The 17720-nt window shown below is 37.4% G+C and overlaps 2 protein-coding genes across 2 annotated transcripts in view; both read left to right on the top strand.

Annotated features, from left to right (window-relative positions):
• Col4a1 (Collagen type IV alpha 1) overlaps positions 1-9012 on the top strand; it is a 30164-nt gene extending 21152 nt beyond the window's left edge. Inside the window, 13 exon segments of the mRNA XM_017911402.1 lie at positions 58-226; positions 319-446; positions 538-976; positions 1080-1429; positions 1574-1840; positions 1940-2111; positions 2200-2445; positions 2638-3003; positions 3252-3467; positions 3588-3959; positions 4135-4306; positions 6800-6914; positions 7979-9012. Coding sequence (XP_017766891.1) covers positions 58-226; positions 319-446; positions 538-976; positions 1080-1429; positions 1574-1840; positions 1940-2111; positions 2200-2445; positions 2638-3003; positions 3252-3467; positions 3588-3959; positions 4135-4306; positions 6800-6914; positions 7979-8236 — 3270 coding nt within the window. The 3' untranslated portion in view covers positions 8237-9012.
• Positions 9013-15871: 6859 nt separating this feature from the next.
• The window catches only part of Tat (Tyrosine aminotransferase), a 36140-nt gene continuing 34291 nt past the window's right edge, over positions 15872-17720 (top strand). The window contains exon 1 of the mRNA XM_017911386.1: positions 15872-16275. Within this exon, the coding sequence (XP_017766875.1) occupies positions 16134-16275 (142 nt within the window). The 5' untranslated portion in view covers positions 15872-16133. The remainder of the gene's footprint in view (positions 16276-17720) is intronic.

Raw genomic sequence — 17720 nt, 5'->3', positions numbered from 1 at the left:
TAGGTTCTGTTGTAAGTTCAATTTCGAAAGTTTCAATTTCATTTTTATCGTTTTTAGGGAGATCGTGGATTCCCTGGACAAGATGGAACACCTGGAAGGCCAGGTATTCCAGGCAAAAAGGGAGATAGTGGCCTCAGTGTGAAAGGAGAACGTGGAGAACCAGGTTATCCAGGTCAACATGGTCAGAAGGGTGAACCTGGTTCCTATGGACTGAAGGGAGAACCCGGTGAATATTTATTGCCCAGAATTTGTGTACTGTTCGAGTACCAAATCGTGTCAATGTCGAATACGTAGTTTTATTATTTATGTTTTAAATAGGTCAGTGCCCACCATTCCAATTATGTGATGGTCAAAAAGGTGATAGGGGTGCTCCTGGTGAAAAAGGAGAGCCTGGACCACCAGGAAGAGAAGGCTTAAGCGGTGACAAAGGTTTACAAGGTTTTTCGGTAAATATATAAAATATACCTACCTTTTGATATATGCGAGTTAATTACAACTTCGATATGTAATATTTACGTTACAATAAAATGAACCTAGGGACCACCTGGACCAATGGGACCAATTGGTGCACCTGGGCCAGTTGGACCAAGAGGATTGCCGGGTCCTCGTGGTGAGAAGGGCAATATGGGACCGATGGGTTTCCCTGGAGATCCTGGTCGTGAAGGACCCAGAGGATACCCAGGCGCTTCTGCATTGAAAGGAGAAAAGGGTGAAACTGGAATAACAGTCAAGGGTAGTCCTGGATTGCCAGGCCCACCAGGAGAGAAAGGGGAAAAAGGTCTTCCTGGACCACCAGGAAAAGATGGTCCTATTGGCTACCCCGGTTTGCCAGGGTTTATTGGAGATAAGGGTGATGTTGGTATACCAGGAATAAGTGGATTACCTGGTGCACCAGGAGAAAAGGGAGACACTGGAATAATTGGACCTCCAGGTCCACCTGGTGTTGCAGGACTTCCTGGTACAGATGGAATTAAGGGTACGTAGTTATTAAATGCTAGTACTTATAATTTACGTGCCTCTCGTTAATTATTCGCCTGAAATTTAAATTAATATGAAACACGATTGTTTCTGTTGGACAGGTGAACCGGGATTGTCAGGATCTCCTGGCAGAGCCGGTCTTCCAGGATTCCCAGGCACCAAGGGTGATCGTGGTGAACCGGGTATCGATGGACCGAAAGGTTATCCAGGAAGACGAGGTTTACCTGGTTCACCGGGTAGACCTGGTGCAGCAGGTGTACCTGGTATGAAAGGAGAACGGGGTGAAAAAGGCTCCGCTGGCTTCCCTGGATTACCTGGGATGGAAGGCAAACCCGGTCGCGCTGGAGCACCAGGACCAAAAGGTGACATAGGTCCAGTTGGTCCTGTTGGTCTCCCCGGTTTCATCGGATATGAAGGAGCGAAAGGTGAACGAGGTCTACCTGGATTACCAGTAAGTATTTTATATTTTCTATGGATTGATTTTTAGCAATCATGTGACATTTATGAAATTACTGATCTTGCATTATATTTCGTACAATGACAACTCAAAGAAGATAGCGACTATAAATTCACTAGAACCATTTACAAACATTAGGGAGCCAAAGGAGTACCAGGTCAAGTGTCTGAGAAAGGACAGAAGGGTGAGCCTGGAATGCCAGGAATTCGTGGTCCGCATGGCCCTCCTGGTAGAGATGGTGTTGATGGCGCCAAAGGAGAACCTGGGTTACGTGGTATTGGTTTAGACGGAATGCCCGGTCAAAAGGGAGAACCTGGCTTGCCAGGTCGTAACGGTTTCCCAGGACTTCAGGGTCTGAAAGGTGATGCAGGAGTAAGAGGTTTCCCTGGTTTGAAAGGAGATGTGGTATGTTTCATTCGTTACTGAAGTTACAGATCTTTCAGAACAAGTTTCATATTTTTTAGAAGCAATTTAATTTATGTATTAACATTCCTAAATTATTAGGGGTTACCTGGCGCACCAGGTGAACCTGGAACACCTGGTATTGATGGATTACCAGGTGAACGAGGTGATACTGGTCCACCTGGTCCTATTGGCTTCCCTGGTATAGACGGTGAAATGGGAGCTCCAGGACGTCCAGGACTTAACGGTGCCAAAGGAGACCGCGGTATTACAGGTAAGAGGTCAAATCTCGCTCTCATCTATGCAATTATACTAGCTAACAGACTTGAATTACATGATTCACGATGTAATCGTTTCTTAAGGTCCTGTTGGTCTTCCTGGAATTCCTGGCCAAATTGGTGAAAAGGGTGACCGTGGCTTACCTGGACCAACAATTTCAGTCAAAGGAGAAAAGGGTGAACCAGGTATTTCTGGATTACCAGGTGTACCCGGAGAGAAAGGAGATCGTGGATTAGATGGTCTTGTTGGTTATGTGGGCGCAAAGGGAGACAGAGGTATACCGGGTCCAGTTGGAGCTCCAGGGCCGCATGGTCTACCTGGACTTAAAGGTACACACTTTAATTTTCAAGTTACATTTTCATTTTCAGTTCCCTTTTTCTTTCGTATCTCGTCCTTTGAAGCATCGATCAAGCTTTTCTAAACTTCTATCAACTGCTAGATTATAGTTCTTGAAAATACTATAAATTTTTATACTATTTATCGTTTGGTGATTGACATCTATGCGAAATGTGCCATTTTAGGTGATAGTGGACCACAGGGACGTTCAGGATTACCTGGAATAACCGTTAAGGGTGAGAAAGGTTTACCAGGCTTATCTGGAAAGCGTGGACGAGATGGACTACCAGGTCGACCAGGAGAAAAGGGAGAACAAGGTTTGCCTGGTCTACCTGGACCGAAGGGAGATATTGGACCTTATGGTCAGGTAGGGCCACAGGGTGAGAAGGGTGATATGGGACTTATGGGTCCTCCTGGTTTGCCTGGCCGCGATGGATCACCAGGGCCTCAAGGACTTCCAGGTTTACTAGGTGAAAGAGGCGAAAAGGGAGATGCTGGATTACCAGGAGTGCCTGGTCCTGTAGGACAAAAAGGAGAACTAGGATTTCCAGGTAAATGTTCGACTTCAAATTATTAATAAGAAAACAATAACGCATTGAATTTAATAGTCAATATCGAATGAAATAACATTGACATAAATTTATCACGTTCATCAATCCTGTTTTGTGGTCAATCATTGTATCCAATTATGAGCAGTTGTATTGACACTATTCAAAACTCAAACTGAAATGACTTGGTACACGAATTATTCAAAACATGAAGAACAACTATGAAAACATTGATTTTGTTGAAATTACAGGACCGAGTGGAGTAGATGGTCTCCCTGGTGTAAAGGGTGACAGAGGTTGGGACGGTGTGAATGGCTTGCCTGGTCCACCTGGAGAGAAGGGTGACAGAGGTTACCAGGGTATACCGGGATCGGTAGGCGTTGTTGGATTCGAAGGCGAGAAGGGTGACAAGGGTGCTGACTGCATCGAGCCACCAATGGGACCGAAAGGAGATCGAGGTTTCCCTGGTATGATTTCTGGATTATATTAAAAAAAGAACTTTAAGAACTTATAGATCATTTACCTAAGTGTAATTTGAAATAACCATTTCGTATATTTATTTCTCCGAATACTTGCTTATGTTATAGGACCAACTGGCTTGCCAGGAGTGCCAGGCGAGAAAGGATTTGCAGGTCAGCCAGGACTCCCAGGAGTAAATGGACAAAAAGGTTCACCAGGACCTGTAGGACCACCAGGTCCAGTTGGTTTGCCGGGAATAGCAGGGCCTGTCGGTTCACCTGGTTTGCCAGGTCTCCAAGGTCCTGTTGGTCTTCCTGGTGTCCCAGGAGAACCAGGGAAACCGTGCGAAACATCACCAGATTATCTTACCGGTATCTTGTTGGTGAAACACAGTCAAAGCCAATCGGTGCCTACTTGCGAAGCTGGACATATCAAACTCTGGGATGGATACAGTTTACTCTATACGGATGGCGATGAAAGAGCGCATTCGCAAGATTTAGGCAAGTACTAATCCCGTTTTTGCACAGACCATCAAAGTTCATTGTCTACCTTTTGTCATCCTTTTCATCACACTTACATCCGCCTGTGCTAGCTCGTCACAGATGAACCTCCTATCTAACATCCGTTTACTGTTCGCTGATCCTGTTCAATGACTAATGAATAATCACGAAACAGGTTATGCTGGCTCCTGCGTACGAAAGTTCTCGACGATGCCGTTCCTCTTCTGCGACGTGAACAACGTCTGTCATTACGCCAGCCGCAACGATCGTTCTTACTGGCTGTCGACTAATAGCCCAATTCCCATGATGCCTGTCGAGGAGACAGTCATAGAGGAGTACATCTCCAGGTACGTTGATCGTTATCATTTGAAAAGAAGGACCATCCAGCTAAACCGAATAGCCAACGACCTTTCCTTCGAATGAGCAGCTTTTTGCGGATTTCTCGTTGCGTAACTAGCGATGGCTTCTCGACGATCGATGATCGAATGAGTACTCTTGATCGCAAGTACGTTCCTTTGCAATTTGTTGGGTCAGAAGGGGTTCTATCGAATTAGCGAGATAAGATGGAGGACACTGTATGGATCTCCATTAATTTGCTTCCATTCTATTTTATTTACTTGGGTTCGTATTTTTTTGGTTTATTTTAATTTTTTCTTTTTTTTTTTTATTTCGATTTTCTTCTTGTTGCTTCAATTTGCTCCGACTTTTTGTGATTTATTTCGGTTACCTTCAATTTTTTTCTATCTTCATGAATTATTTAGATTTGCTTCGACTTTCTTTATTTTTCTCCCATTTTCTTTCATCTTCCTCGATTTTTTTCGTTTTACTTGAATTTTCTTCGATCCTCCTGGATTTTCTTCAATTTTTTTACGTTCTTCCCAATTTTCTTTAATTCTTTTTCATTTTATACGACGGTTTTCAATTTTTTGGGGGATTTTTAAATTTTCCTCGATCTTCGTTGAGTTTCTTCGACCTTTTTCGATCTGCTTCGACTGGATTCGATTCTCTTCGGCTTCCTTCAAAATATATTCGTGTCTTTTACACGATAGATCGCTTAGAGAATAAGACGCTGCTCGCGACGAAGTGACATGTCATTTGTATGAACATCGATTTCAGGCTATCGTTTTGAGCGAGATTTCTCTGTGCTCGAAATGTTCGCGATCAAGCCGGTGATTGATATTGATACACACGGATACTCGGTGACTTTTGAAGGATTTATTGTATTTTGCTTGACTCTCAGTTTTCAGCGTGATTTACGGCTACTAGATGGCAGTATCGTTACAAGAATTAATATTCGGTTATTCATTCTTTTCCAATCTTTTTTTTTTTTTTTATCAATGTCGATCAAAATATTAGTTACTACCGAACTGGACGGGATAGTTGTGCAAAAAAAGAAATTAAATTTCACTGAGAAATTTTACAGCCATATTTTAATTTAATGACAGTACTTCCAATATTTTAAATATAAATTAAGATATTATATTTATCTATAACTATAAAGATATGAATTAAAAAACTCCACAACTTCTAAATTCAAGATTATACAACATACATAAGAGGAAGAATAAAATAAAATATATAAATATGTTACATTTCGAACATATAATTGTAAATGCAAGACTATTCTAAATATTTAATATGATTCTAAATTTCTATCAAAAGATTTATCTGCCTATCTATTATTAGCATATATTTTTCAATTGATTTTTAATATAGCATTTCTTATATTACCATTCATGAAACGACGTAAATTATGATATATTGAGGAACGAAGAATGTTAATTTTAGTAATTAGCGGAAATTTGTTACGCAGATGTCGAATATTTGCTACGAATAATTAACGAGGAAGTTAATAATTTTTCGCAAAGCATTCCATGTTGGTAATATACGTGATATCGTATATTACGTAATATCGTTAATGCCATATTTGATTCGCTAATTACACTTAATAATCGCATACCTAAAAAATACGTGGAACCAAGCATGTTCGAATCTCTGCACATCCACTCGCGTTAAAAATGGCGAAACGTGGATTCCGCTGCGAAACAAACATCCACGATACTTCTACAAACTGATCTCAAATGCTAAATAACGAATCCCGTTTTCAATAATCACCGTGCTGACTAGTAAATTGCGTAACAAACATGCGCGTCGGAAGTGTATACGAGTATGCGGAATTTATTAATTTATGATCCCGATTTACCGTTTCATACAGTCCGTCATAATATGCAATTTACAATACACGGAAGATCGTTGGAGTATAAATACTCCGCATATTTAATGTAACGACACGCGCAAGAAATGCAATGCAGATGGAACATTCGGAATCGACCCGATTAATCGCGAATATGTAATCAATAAATTGCAACATTACGCTCACCTTCGAATCATTTATATTATTTCATCTTGAATGGCGAACGATATCTTCCGTTTATTTCCACGTTTAATCAAGGTATTATTATTCGATTTAATATCGCAACGATCGTCGTGTCGAGCTAAGCAAAATGAAATTTTATTCCGCTTGCAAATTAGTTGCAATTTTGATGCAAACAGTGACATTTCATTTGTACAAAGTTACAAACGTATCCACGGAGTTGAATGCAAAGAGCATAGGCAAAATGAAATAATTGTTAATTTAGAGCGTACTTGTTAATAATTTAACGCGCAGTCCGAGTAACAGTTGTTTTAAACAGGTAGCAAATAATGCACGCGAATTTGATACACCTACCGTTTCGAAATTATGAAAAATACTAGAGTAAATCAACATGATTTAAATCGTATTTATCGGGCGCATGTAATGTTATTATTAGAATTAACAAATATGTTTTCTCCTTTTTCAGATGCGTGGTATGCGAGGTTCCAGCGAATGTGTTGGCCGTACACAGCCAGTCATTGACAATTCCAGATTGCCCATATGGATGGTCCGGTCTTTGGATCGGATACAGCTTCATCATGGTTCGAAAATTGATCTATATTTTTAAATACATGTATCACTGGCCTAAAGTTTGAGTATTCGAATTGATATATAGAGCATTTTTAATTTCTTTTTTCTTATATGTATAGACACAGAGAATTACAAACTCGAATGATTATACTTGGAAAATCTTCTTTGAAAACATTATTGGAATATCTTTGATTCCTTTTCTAGCAATGTAATTTAAATATTCTATTATTTATTTCTTCCTCTTTATCTGAAGGAAGTCGTAGATGTAATTGTGTAACGATTATAAAGAGAAATATTAGAGCTTCCAATTTTGATTTAAGCGTGGAGTACGAACGTAATAGGTATATCCAAACTTTTGGCCACTAACGTGTACCTTCCATCCAAAACGAACCCTTTGAAAATTTTCTCACAGTCACAGTGTTTGCAAAAGTATATCTTGACGATGAAATTTCTCGTCTCCGTCTAACGAGAACGAACGAATTTCTCTGCACGATAACTTCCAATACCTCGTTAGCATCCGTTTAAAAGTCCTCTCATGAAAATGCGTTTCAATGAAGATAATTCAGCCTTCCATCTACCAATAACGGACAAATCTCATCGATAATCTTTAATATCACAGTGGCAATTTTCTAAAAACCTCCGTCCTCGCATTTTCACGAAAATCCGTACCAATAATAACAATTCATCCCTCCATCTACCAAGATCGAAGAAATCTCATTGCCCGATAACTTCGACGTCTCAGTGGCAATTTTCTAAAAGTCTCCTCATCCGAACCATTCGTCTGCAGTATTCCAACCTGCTTCTTTATATTTCTCGCGCGTTAAATCCCTGCTGCCGAAGTTCCACGGTAAACATCGCGTTTAACCCGACGTATTTCCTGCACGCCTCGACGAGCCGCGCGTTCACACTCTTAAACACGCTTCTCCACCCGTTCACCTGAAACTTTTCGGGACGCTCGCGAGCTCCGCTACTCCGCTTCCCCTTTTCCAATTCAAACTTTCACCGTTCTACATCGATAAACACAGCCGAAGATGCGGAGAAGGAGGTTGGTCCGAGCTCTCTGTTTGATTTGCAGCACACCGGTGCTGGTTCTCAGGGCGGAGGACAATCTCTGTCCAGCCCTGGATCCTGTCTAGAGGACTTCCGTGCGACGCCGTTCATCGAGTGCAACGGCGCCAAAGGTCACTGCCATTATTACGCGAACGAGTTCAGCTTTTGGATGGCCACCATCGAGGATAGGCAGCAGTTCCAAAGGCCCGAAAAGGAGACCCTGAAGGCAGGCACCCTCAGGTCCCGAATAAGTCGCTGCCAAGTGTGTATAAAGAACACGTAAAAAATACGTAAAAGCACGTAAATCCACGTAAAATTCTCGCGATTATTCCCGATGAATCCTCTCCTCTGTTCCTCGCGTCTCTGCTACCCTCCCGACCCCTCCTCGTCCTTGTTTCCGATTTAACTGTTTGAACCACGCCGATCACCTTGCATCGTCGAGCAGAACGTCGAAGGACGGAGTGATGGCTGGAAGGAAAGGTCGAATGACGATTTTCCGATGAGAATCTTCGCGACGAAGTCGAAACGAAGGGAGCCGAGGAAGCTTTTCTTCGTCGTGCTGACTTCTCGACCTCTGCCGCGAATATCTTGTCCCGAAATGTTATTTTAATCTTCCTTTCCCCTCGATTCTCTCTCTTGCTCTCTTATTCCCTTATACCCGGTACAATTCTCCCCTCGCTTCCCCTTGTCCCTGTTGCGTCTTTGCCGTTTCACCTTTCTCATTTCTCTCGCCGAGAATTTCGTTTTACACTCGTTTTTACTTACCCGCCTTTAAATCTCCCGCGCATCGCTTCCCCCACCACCACCACGGATTCGTGTACGCCGTAAGTTTTATTACAATAACTATTCAAACAAGTGCCTAGCGTACTATTTTCTAGCATGTAAAATAATATATATATATATGAAAGTTTATTATAAATATTATATGTATATTTATATCTCGTAAATCTTGTATGAAAAGTAAGTTTATCGTACTACCACGGACACTGCCCATATCCAATATGGCACACTTTACATATTGTATATTAATATAAACGAACTTAGCCTGGTAATTGTGTCAAGCCAAATATTTAAGTGAATAGGTATTTTGCTACTGTAGCTAATAAAATTCTATTTTCAAACTTCACTCGTTTTATATGTCTCTTCCGACGATCTCCATATTTATCGATGGAAATACTATTAAATAGAATACTTTGTAGGTTAATACTGTTTTTCTAGTGATGTCAGTGGTGTGCAAAGTGTTTAAATTTGAAGTTTCTCGTCTTATCTAATTCAACTCTTATTATAACATCGACCAGACGAAAAGTATGTATCCTGGAGAATCTGGACGAATAAAATGGTATATTTTCGTTTCAACGGGAATAAAACATGTTTAGCCGAGCTGTATAAATTACGAAGTATTAAAACAGATTTCAGTATTTCCCGTGTAATAATTAACAACTGTATAGGTTCGTATAATTTGAAAAAACTTACAAGTAAAATAAATTCCAGTTAATGGTTGCGTTTTGCAGAGTTGATTGGCTAAAACGAAAAGTACCATGAATTGTTTTTTCCTTCTTTTCCATCTTTCTTTTTTTTCCGGGCTGTTTCGCTAAAAACGCAATCGCAGATGAACAAATCGCTCGGAAAGCGATTTGCATAGAGTTTTGTGTTTGCCTGGTTCTTTTGCTGCTGCCTGACTCGACAATACAGTTAAACGTGCATCAACAAGAATAATGAGAATCAACGTCCTCCGATTATCCTGCATTTTCGTTCGTTATCACTCTGACCGACGGAAAAACTTTTTTACGATGTTTTGGTGTTCCACGTTGAACCTTCATGAGTGTCAAATTTTTGTAACTGCCAGCTCGTGAGAGACAAAAGTTACTATTAGTTGATCGTTATTATTTCAATTTTTATTATCGGATATTAGATATCTGAAAGTTAATAATAGTTGGAAAAAAATTGTTTGGAAAGGTAAGTAAACATAAATAAATAGAGTAGGATTTAAAAAATATATATGTGCTGGCATATGAGTGTGTAAGTCTGAAGTCACGTGGCATCGTAGAGGGTTAATATCCGCAGATTTATGGTGGAGATTCGTAGTTTTGTAAATAGACCTGAGGACAGTTTGTTTCCAAAGAAAAGACAACGACGGACTAAGCCTGGAACAGCTGTGCCCAGTAGAGAAATAATAAGCACTCACGTGTGGAATTCGTGGAGGGATTGATGGGACACGAGTTTTGTAGGTCACATTCTCCAATGACCAAGATTATGAAATAAAAGTGGTAAATTATAAAATAATGCATCCTTTTAGAACGATATTATATAAAACACATAAGTGTTCATACTTTTAGCACTTTCATTGCGTTATATTCACCTAATTAAATGTTCATAAATAATTTCATCTATTTTAAAAAATAAAAATTCTTGTTATATACGTCTGTTTAAAAAATAATAAATTTTATAGTATATATAAAAGCATAAATGTACATATACAAAATGATAAAGAAATTCATCTTACATTACGCGAACATCTTTTATTTCCATATATTACGAAATAATTAAAAAAAGCCTGAAAAATTCCCTCAAATTATAAAAAAATAGTTAAACAATTACCTATCTCACATAAATACCTATCTAAATTCTCTCACGCCCAATCGACAACAATCAAATTGCATACCTGGCCACACCTATATAATTATATCAAAAATCTCCTTTCTCGCGTTCGAAAAAATATCTACGCAAATTCAACGAAGCGAAAAGGAAAACAGGCAAAAATGGCAGGATACACAATTTCAGCAAACTCACATCGGATAAACAACACGATTTCGCCTTGAACAAAACCTGCTTCGATGCAAGAACAATTGGCCACTGGTCCTACTGGTTAAAATGCAAATACGATTCATGGCGGACAAACATAGGCGAGTTTACCTATACCAGCCTAAGACACGTGTGACACTCGTGCCTATTCCATTTTCGAGATCGGCCTCGGATCTATTAGCATATGTTTTCTTTTTCGCAACCAGCCTCTCACCTAGGATATCGGGATCCAGACTCGAGTTTTCCCAACCGTCGGGACACGTCGTCCCTATTCGTGTCTCCTTTATTTCCCCTATTTTTTCCCTCATTTTTTCTCTCCCTTTTCCTCTCCTCTTTTCCCCAAGCGATAGACACCACTTCAGGTACAGGTGTCGCGAGTAAATCGCCTTCCCTCGCGCCACATCGCGCTATTCTCGTCGATTTTCATTGAACCGTGATTACACTAGGCTTATAAACCGCGATCGGTGTGAATTGTAATAGATGTTCCGTTTCGCTGGGATAACAGGCACGCGTGCCATGTTCGCGTCGTGCATGCTACGGGAAGAATCGTGTGCTCTTGATTGCCTCGTCGATTGTCGGCACCGATTCGAGATAGCATGTTTAATTCATCGCACCGAACTTTCCGGCTAAATAAGTATATTTCCCTTTCGTATCGCGCAAGCTTTTGGTAGCAGAAAATTTCTTCTGGACACGAGGTAACTATCAAGGAGAGAAAATATTGTGGAGAATATTGCGGAATTGGTTTTATGATGAAGATATGGTATTGAATTTTTATAATGTATCGTAATGTGCGTTTAATATTTGATGCTTCCAAACTTGAAGCTGAAAGTTTTTAACGTTCGAAACACGATTTGCTAATTTTGGTTTGGACGTGGAATATTTTGTTTTAACTAGGGGTGGGTTTGGAATTAATTTTCGAATTCTCGTAATTGGGAGCTGAAGCTGTGTAAAATTCGAAACTGAAACTATTGATCTGGGAAATATTAGATAATTATATTAGTTACATAAAGTAATTCGTATAAATAAATTTTCTTTTATGACTGAAAGTTAAATATGCTCACGGACTTTTGTATCTATGTTTCATCGATCGAACAAGTTTAATGACATCTGCATTCATCAATGCACTCAAGTGGTCGAAACGGATTACCAATTCAAATAACTAGTTTGCCATCCTCAAAAAACCGTGAAACTGGGTCATTTTTAGTTTGTTCAGGCTCTGTGTATATTCCTGAAAATTTTCAACCCCAGGTGAGATTTAATCAGACGGATACATCAAATGTATAAAGTAAACGATGACATCTATACAGTTTACATTTCATTTAAGATTCCGAGACCTAAAGTTCAGTCAACCTTCGAATTATTTTTCCTTTGCCTCTATAATTAAGGAACTTTTATAAGATGATGATAACGAATACTTTATTTTTTCGTTATTTTATTCCGTATTATTTTCAAATTTCTGGTTATTGCGTTAGAATATCGAAAACTTTCGTTCCTAGGAGGTAATATTATCTTTCATTTAGAATCTTAATTACCTGCTAAAGTAGGTTAATGAATAATAAATATCTCCTATTTCTTCGTCCTATTTTATGGGAAACTTTAAGCGAAATTAAATTTAATTCAAATTTCTAAATTTGGGACTAGCTCAAACATTAATTGCCGGGTTTAACAAATTTTCAAATTTCCGAATTTAATAAAATTCCAAGTTTTCAAATGAAGAAAATATGTATTTCCGATGTTACACTAGAAAACGTTAATTTATCAGAGAAATGTGGAAACTACGGCATCGTTCTGAATGCATTAATTGTAATAGGTCTTGTATAAATCATTCCGGAAATGAAAAGAAAATATCACGAAGAACGAGTAAATAATAAGCAAATGAATTTGTGGGGAATTAAAGTAAAAGAAACTAAGACATTATGCAAGATTCTGAAACGTAATATCCTCCTTCTTCGTGGCATATTTACGCATCTTACTCCGTGATTGAACACATTTTATCAGGTCTATTACCATATCTTTGCATTCATTAACAAACTTCTTGAATTATTTACTAGCGACAAAATAGCTATTGACGCAGGACGAAAGCGCAAAAGATACGGGAGCGTGTACTTCCACGGTGGGAATAAATTACGTTATTTCGTAAAAGTGTACGAGAAACGTTCGTGCCGGAGAGCGCGTTGGAGAATTCCGGTGAGGCTCGTACATTTGTCATAGTTGGAGAAGACGAGCCTCCAAAGGATAGAGGCCTTGATTCGATACACGTGCTATCACTTCGAAGTCGATTCGACATAAAATGCGCTGAACTCTTTCAGACGGGTTCCAAAGAAAATTTCGATTCGCTTCTTTATCGTTATGATAATCGACAAGTCATATTCCAATATTTCGATGTAGAATACGGATATATGTATTTTATTGTTTTATCGTTAATAATATAATTAAATGATACGACATAAAATGTACAGAACCTCTGCAGGCGTGTTCAAAGGAAAATTACGATTTGATTGTTTATTATTATTATTGTCGTTGAGAATTAATAGGTTATCATCCAACCATTTGATATAGCGATAAAATTGACGATGATTCGATAAAACATAGTGATTTCTGAAAGTTCCAGGTATCTTCCAAATTTTCAAGGCTTCCGTGTCACTAAACTGTGAAACTCTGGACGTCAGAAAATACGAATTTTAATCTTGATACAATATCCAGCTGCTGAGGAAGTTTTTGGTTGAGAGAAAACTGGAAACACGACATTCTTTCTAAACTCTATTTTGAAAGGAATCATATAGAAAACTTTTGCCACTTATCGTTGTAATTTACGATTAGAAATATTATTTCACGATGGGAGTTCCAAAATAAAAAAGGAAATTAAATGAGAATAACCTTGCATAAATATGAAATTAATCTTGCATAAATATGAAATATTTTAAGAAATACGGATTTTCAATTCGTTTGAATCAATTTTGGATTAAATAATTTTAAATCAAACAAGATTCATGCCAATAAGTGTATTTCTTTGCAAAAACATTTTTATATGAATAAATTTATTGCGAGACTGAAACTTTTGCAATTCTATACCCAAGTTATATATTCTATTTTTACAGTTTTTTTATACAAATACCTTCCGACTTCGTTACTGGAGATATCAAATTTTCTATTTAATCTTCCTAAAATTACAATATATGAAACATTTCAACATAGTCGTAACTTTGTATAAAATGTCAATATTATTGAAACATCGATATTTGAAGTAAAATATTGAAAATCAAATCTCCATAAAAAACACGATTTTAATATAAAACTCGTATATAAATAGTAAAATTATACAACATATAAAATTTTTCGTATTTCAATTATATATGATTGATTCTTATTATGTCAAAATCCAATTATTTTGTTTCATATTTAAATACTACTTTATTACGCAAGAAACCTTAACCTCGTTTAAACTCGTAAATATTTTAATTAATTTATCTACGATACAATTTTCAATATCCCCATTATATACTCACTGCACCAATCTATCAAAAATTAATATAAGGTGTATTTAATTCTGAAGGATTAAAACAAAGTTAAGCAGCACAAATTGGACAAGTAGGTGAATAATATTTTAACCCATTAAAACGTAAAATTCACTTAAACGGTGAAAAGGGGTCCATTACTATTAATCCATATCTATGTATTTAGTTTCATTCACGTAACAATTATAATCGCAAAAAAGGCAAAATAAAAAAATATAACGAACGAACATAATGAAGGAGGAACATTACCAAAAACCAATCTTTTTTATAATACACACACCTACTTACAAAACTGAATTCCTTTCGGTCATGTACACACACGAGTTAGGAAAAATAAATATAACAAAGTAAAATTGCAATAAACTTCAATCGAACCAATCTCTTCCTCTTCAAATATTGTCATTCATATTCATAAAATAAAACATCGATTTGCATCATTGCATAATCGCAAAGAATAGAATACAAAGTAAACCAAATATATTATTCGCTAGAACGTTGTTTTGATCGACAAGAAGATCACGATAGGAGTAAATGATCGGAATTAATTGATCTACGTAAACAAAGAAATTTATTCGTTTTGAATAAACTATGAAAGAAGGTGTGGAGCCTAATCGACCAATCCAACCGGTTCGTTCGGCCTCTAGCCTCCAGCCTTCCTCTGTTTTCATGCCAATTACCATTCGTTCCCAGTTTCCTTCAGATATATGCAAGTTTATTCCGCAAATCATTTTCCGTCGGACTTGTTTTCAAAACATCTATGTGGAACGTGCTGGAAATGGTCGTTTCGAAATTAAAATTTCAGATCGCTGTCGATGAAAAATTTCCGTGAAATTGAATGTTAGAGCCGCAACAGGCGAGGAGAGATGAGTTACCTGTTGGAAAAATAACGGTACGTGATTAAAATCAAATACTCCTTTCGCAAATACAAGGCTATATTCTTCCATCGAGTTTACTATTCTTTGAAGGCCCTTTGAGGTTATTCAAATAGGAATGATTTTTTAAATCCCCCCCAGTTTTACCTATTTTACAATATTTCCATATTTTCAAACTATTTTTCACGAAGAATGATATATTTCTTCTTTCTCAATTTAGAAATACAGATATATTATTAAAGGACATAAATAAAAATGATTACAATTATTTAAAAAAACGAGGAATTTAATTAGGAATTTAAATATACCATAATTCATAATTCGCCCTAAATCAAATATCGCGCTATTTGTACTCGCATTAACCGAGATTCACCCATAATTCAACGTCTAACCAATACTGAATATTCATTCTTCACCGACGTAAACGTCAGTTGACTCGAAAATCCCAGGAACAACAATTCCAATTTACCTATCCGACATTACAAAACCACAAATCCAAACTCGGAATAATAGCCTCTAAATGGAAGCAAAATCTTCGACTAGAAAAATGAGGAAGAACTGACGAAATCAAAGTTCCTACCTCATCTCGTTTCACAAGATTATTAGCATCGAACGAGGTACTCGTTTCTGTGGAAATCTACGCAAGCAGAGAATCCATTGAAATTAATTATGGAAGAAGGTGTGGAATCTAGCAGACCAATCCGACAGGTTCGTTCGTTCCCCGGCCTACAGTGGAGCATTTCGATTATTGGCAGATCCGAGAACCGATCTCGTCTCAGTGATGGAACACCGTTTGCCCAAGGATTATCGTACTCTGATCTTTCGATCTCTGCGCGATAAGAAAACGACCCCAACGTTCGAAATCCGACGTCCCTTCTCGCGTGGACACATGGATATCTGAACACCTGCGGTCTACCACGGCACGCGTCGATTATCGAAGTGTCTAGAAGCACGAGAGTGGAAATTCATTTTCGGATTTTCCATATCTGGCATGTCGACGCCGGTTTTTCGCCACCAGTGGAACGTCCAAGCGTCGGACATCGCGAGGAGAACTCGCAACCCCATAAGATCTATCGTGGAGAGCCTGGTCATCGAGCCTAATCCTGCTAAATCCGTGATCTCGTTGTCCATCGGTGAGATTTTCACTTGTGTCGAGATTAATTTTAGTCTGTCGGTTTAAACTGGAATTATGAAGCGAGGAAAGCGGAAAAAGGAAGAAGGAAGTGTTACGTGATATTTTTACTGTGCGTTGCTTCTATTTGGGAATGTAGGTAAGCTTGGTAGATGGTTGGAGGTGTGGAAAAATTGTTGTTAGGAGAGAGACTATACGTGAGGTGAATTTTAATACCTTTTTTCGTATGAAAGAGGATAGGATTTTGAGAGTATTTCAGCTGTGTAATTAAATATAAGGTGTATCGAAATAGGAAACGGCAATGAGAGGAAGAAAATTTTAATTTTAATTAATTATTTTATTATTTTGATACTCTTATACGAGCTGTCTTTTATAAAATCCTATAAAATCTGGAAGACTGTGTTCTAAATGTTGTGTATCAAAAATATTGGGAATGAGAAAAAGTTCAAAGAAATTATTAAAAATTGAAGTTGGCAGGTTGGAAAATAAATGAAAGTTTTCTTATTCTAAAAAAATTTGCATGTCACCTTCACAGGACTCTTCGAGATCATCTTAAGGTCGAACAATGATTATTATGATATGATCCCTTCGATACTCTACAGCTGAAAAATATTTTTGCACTTCTGATACTTACAGGAATAATCTCATATAGATACTTAAAATGACTATACCGTACAATGCATTTATATAATAATAATTATTAATGTTTGTATACAGTATGTGTAAATATCCATTACAGGCCAGCAGTTTGAATTTTAATTTAATCAAAATTTCAAAACTTCCAATCAACGCACAAGTGCCTGAGGGATTTTCAAATTCATTCTTTTTTCTTTTTGTAAACCAAGCTTTCGTTGAAAAAATGTTATTCTGTTTCTGTTTTATTTATTTTTGTATATCGAATCGTCATCCAATTATTCCAGGTTATATTAAATTTTTTTGGAACCCCCTGTCTATTACGCGTTAATAATGATAAGTGAAGTTGTATAATAAAAACAAATTTATTTCAATAAATATCAATATTAATTTTACATTTTTAGTCATTTTAAAAACTTTTTAATCGAAACCAATTATTCTGATTCCTTTGATAGATTCAATATTAATTAAATATATAAAATATATATCAAATATATATATCAAATACATATCTTTGTCTATCATATAACAATACGTAATTATTAATTATTAACGAAAAGTGAGGCTTCTCGTGTAAATATTATTGACATTTATGAGAGTACACATTCCAGATGCGCTTCACGATACCTCATTTCTTATTAAATTTTAATTGTGAAAAAAGAGTAGAAATTTTATTTACTACTACATCAAAATGTTGCAACTCGTGTGTACACCTGTGGGTTGGCATAATTTTTCAGTATTTCGAATATCAGTGTCGAATATTATCTCATAATTTGGGCCACAAAAAAGAAATATTCAATGTGGAGAACCCTG

The sequence above is a fragment of the Eufriesea mexicana genome, unplaced genomic scaffold (assembly GCF_001483705.2).
Source record: "Eufriesea mexicana isolate 0111107269 unplaced genomic scaffold, ASM148370v2 scaffold202, whole genome shotgun sequence".
NCBI lineage: Eukaryota > Metazoa > Arthropoda > Insecta > Hymenoptera > Apidae > Eufriesea > Eufriesea mexicana.
The sequence above is the reverse complement of the archived record's forward strand: the minus strand, read 5'-3'. Positions and strand labels throughout refer to the sequence as shown.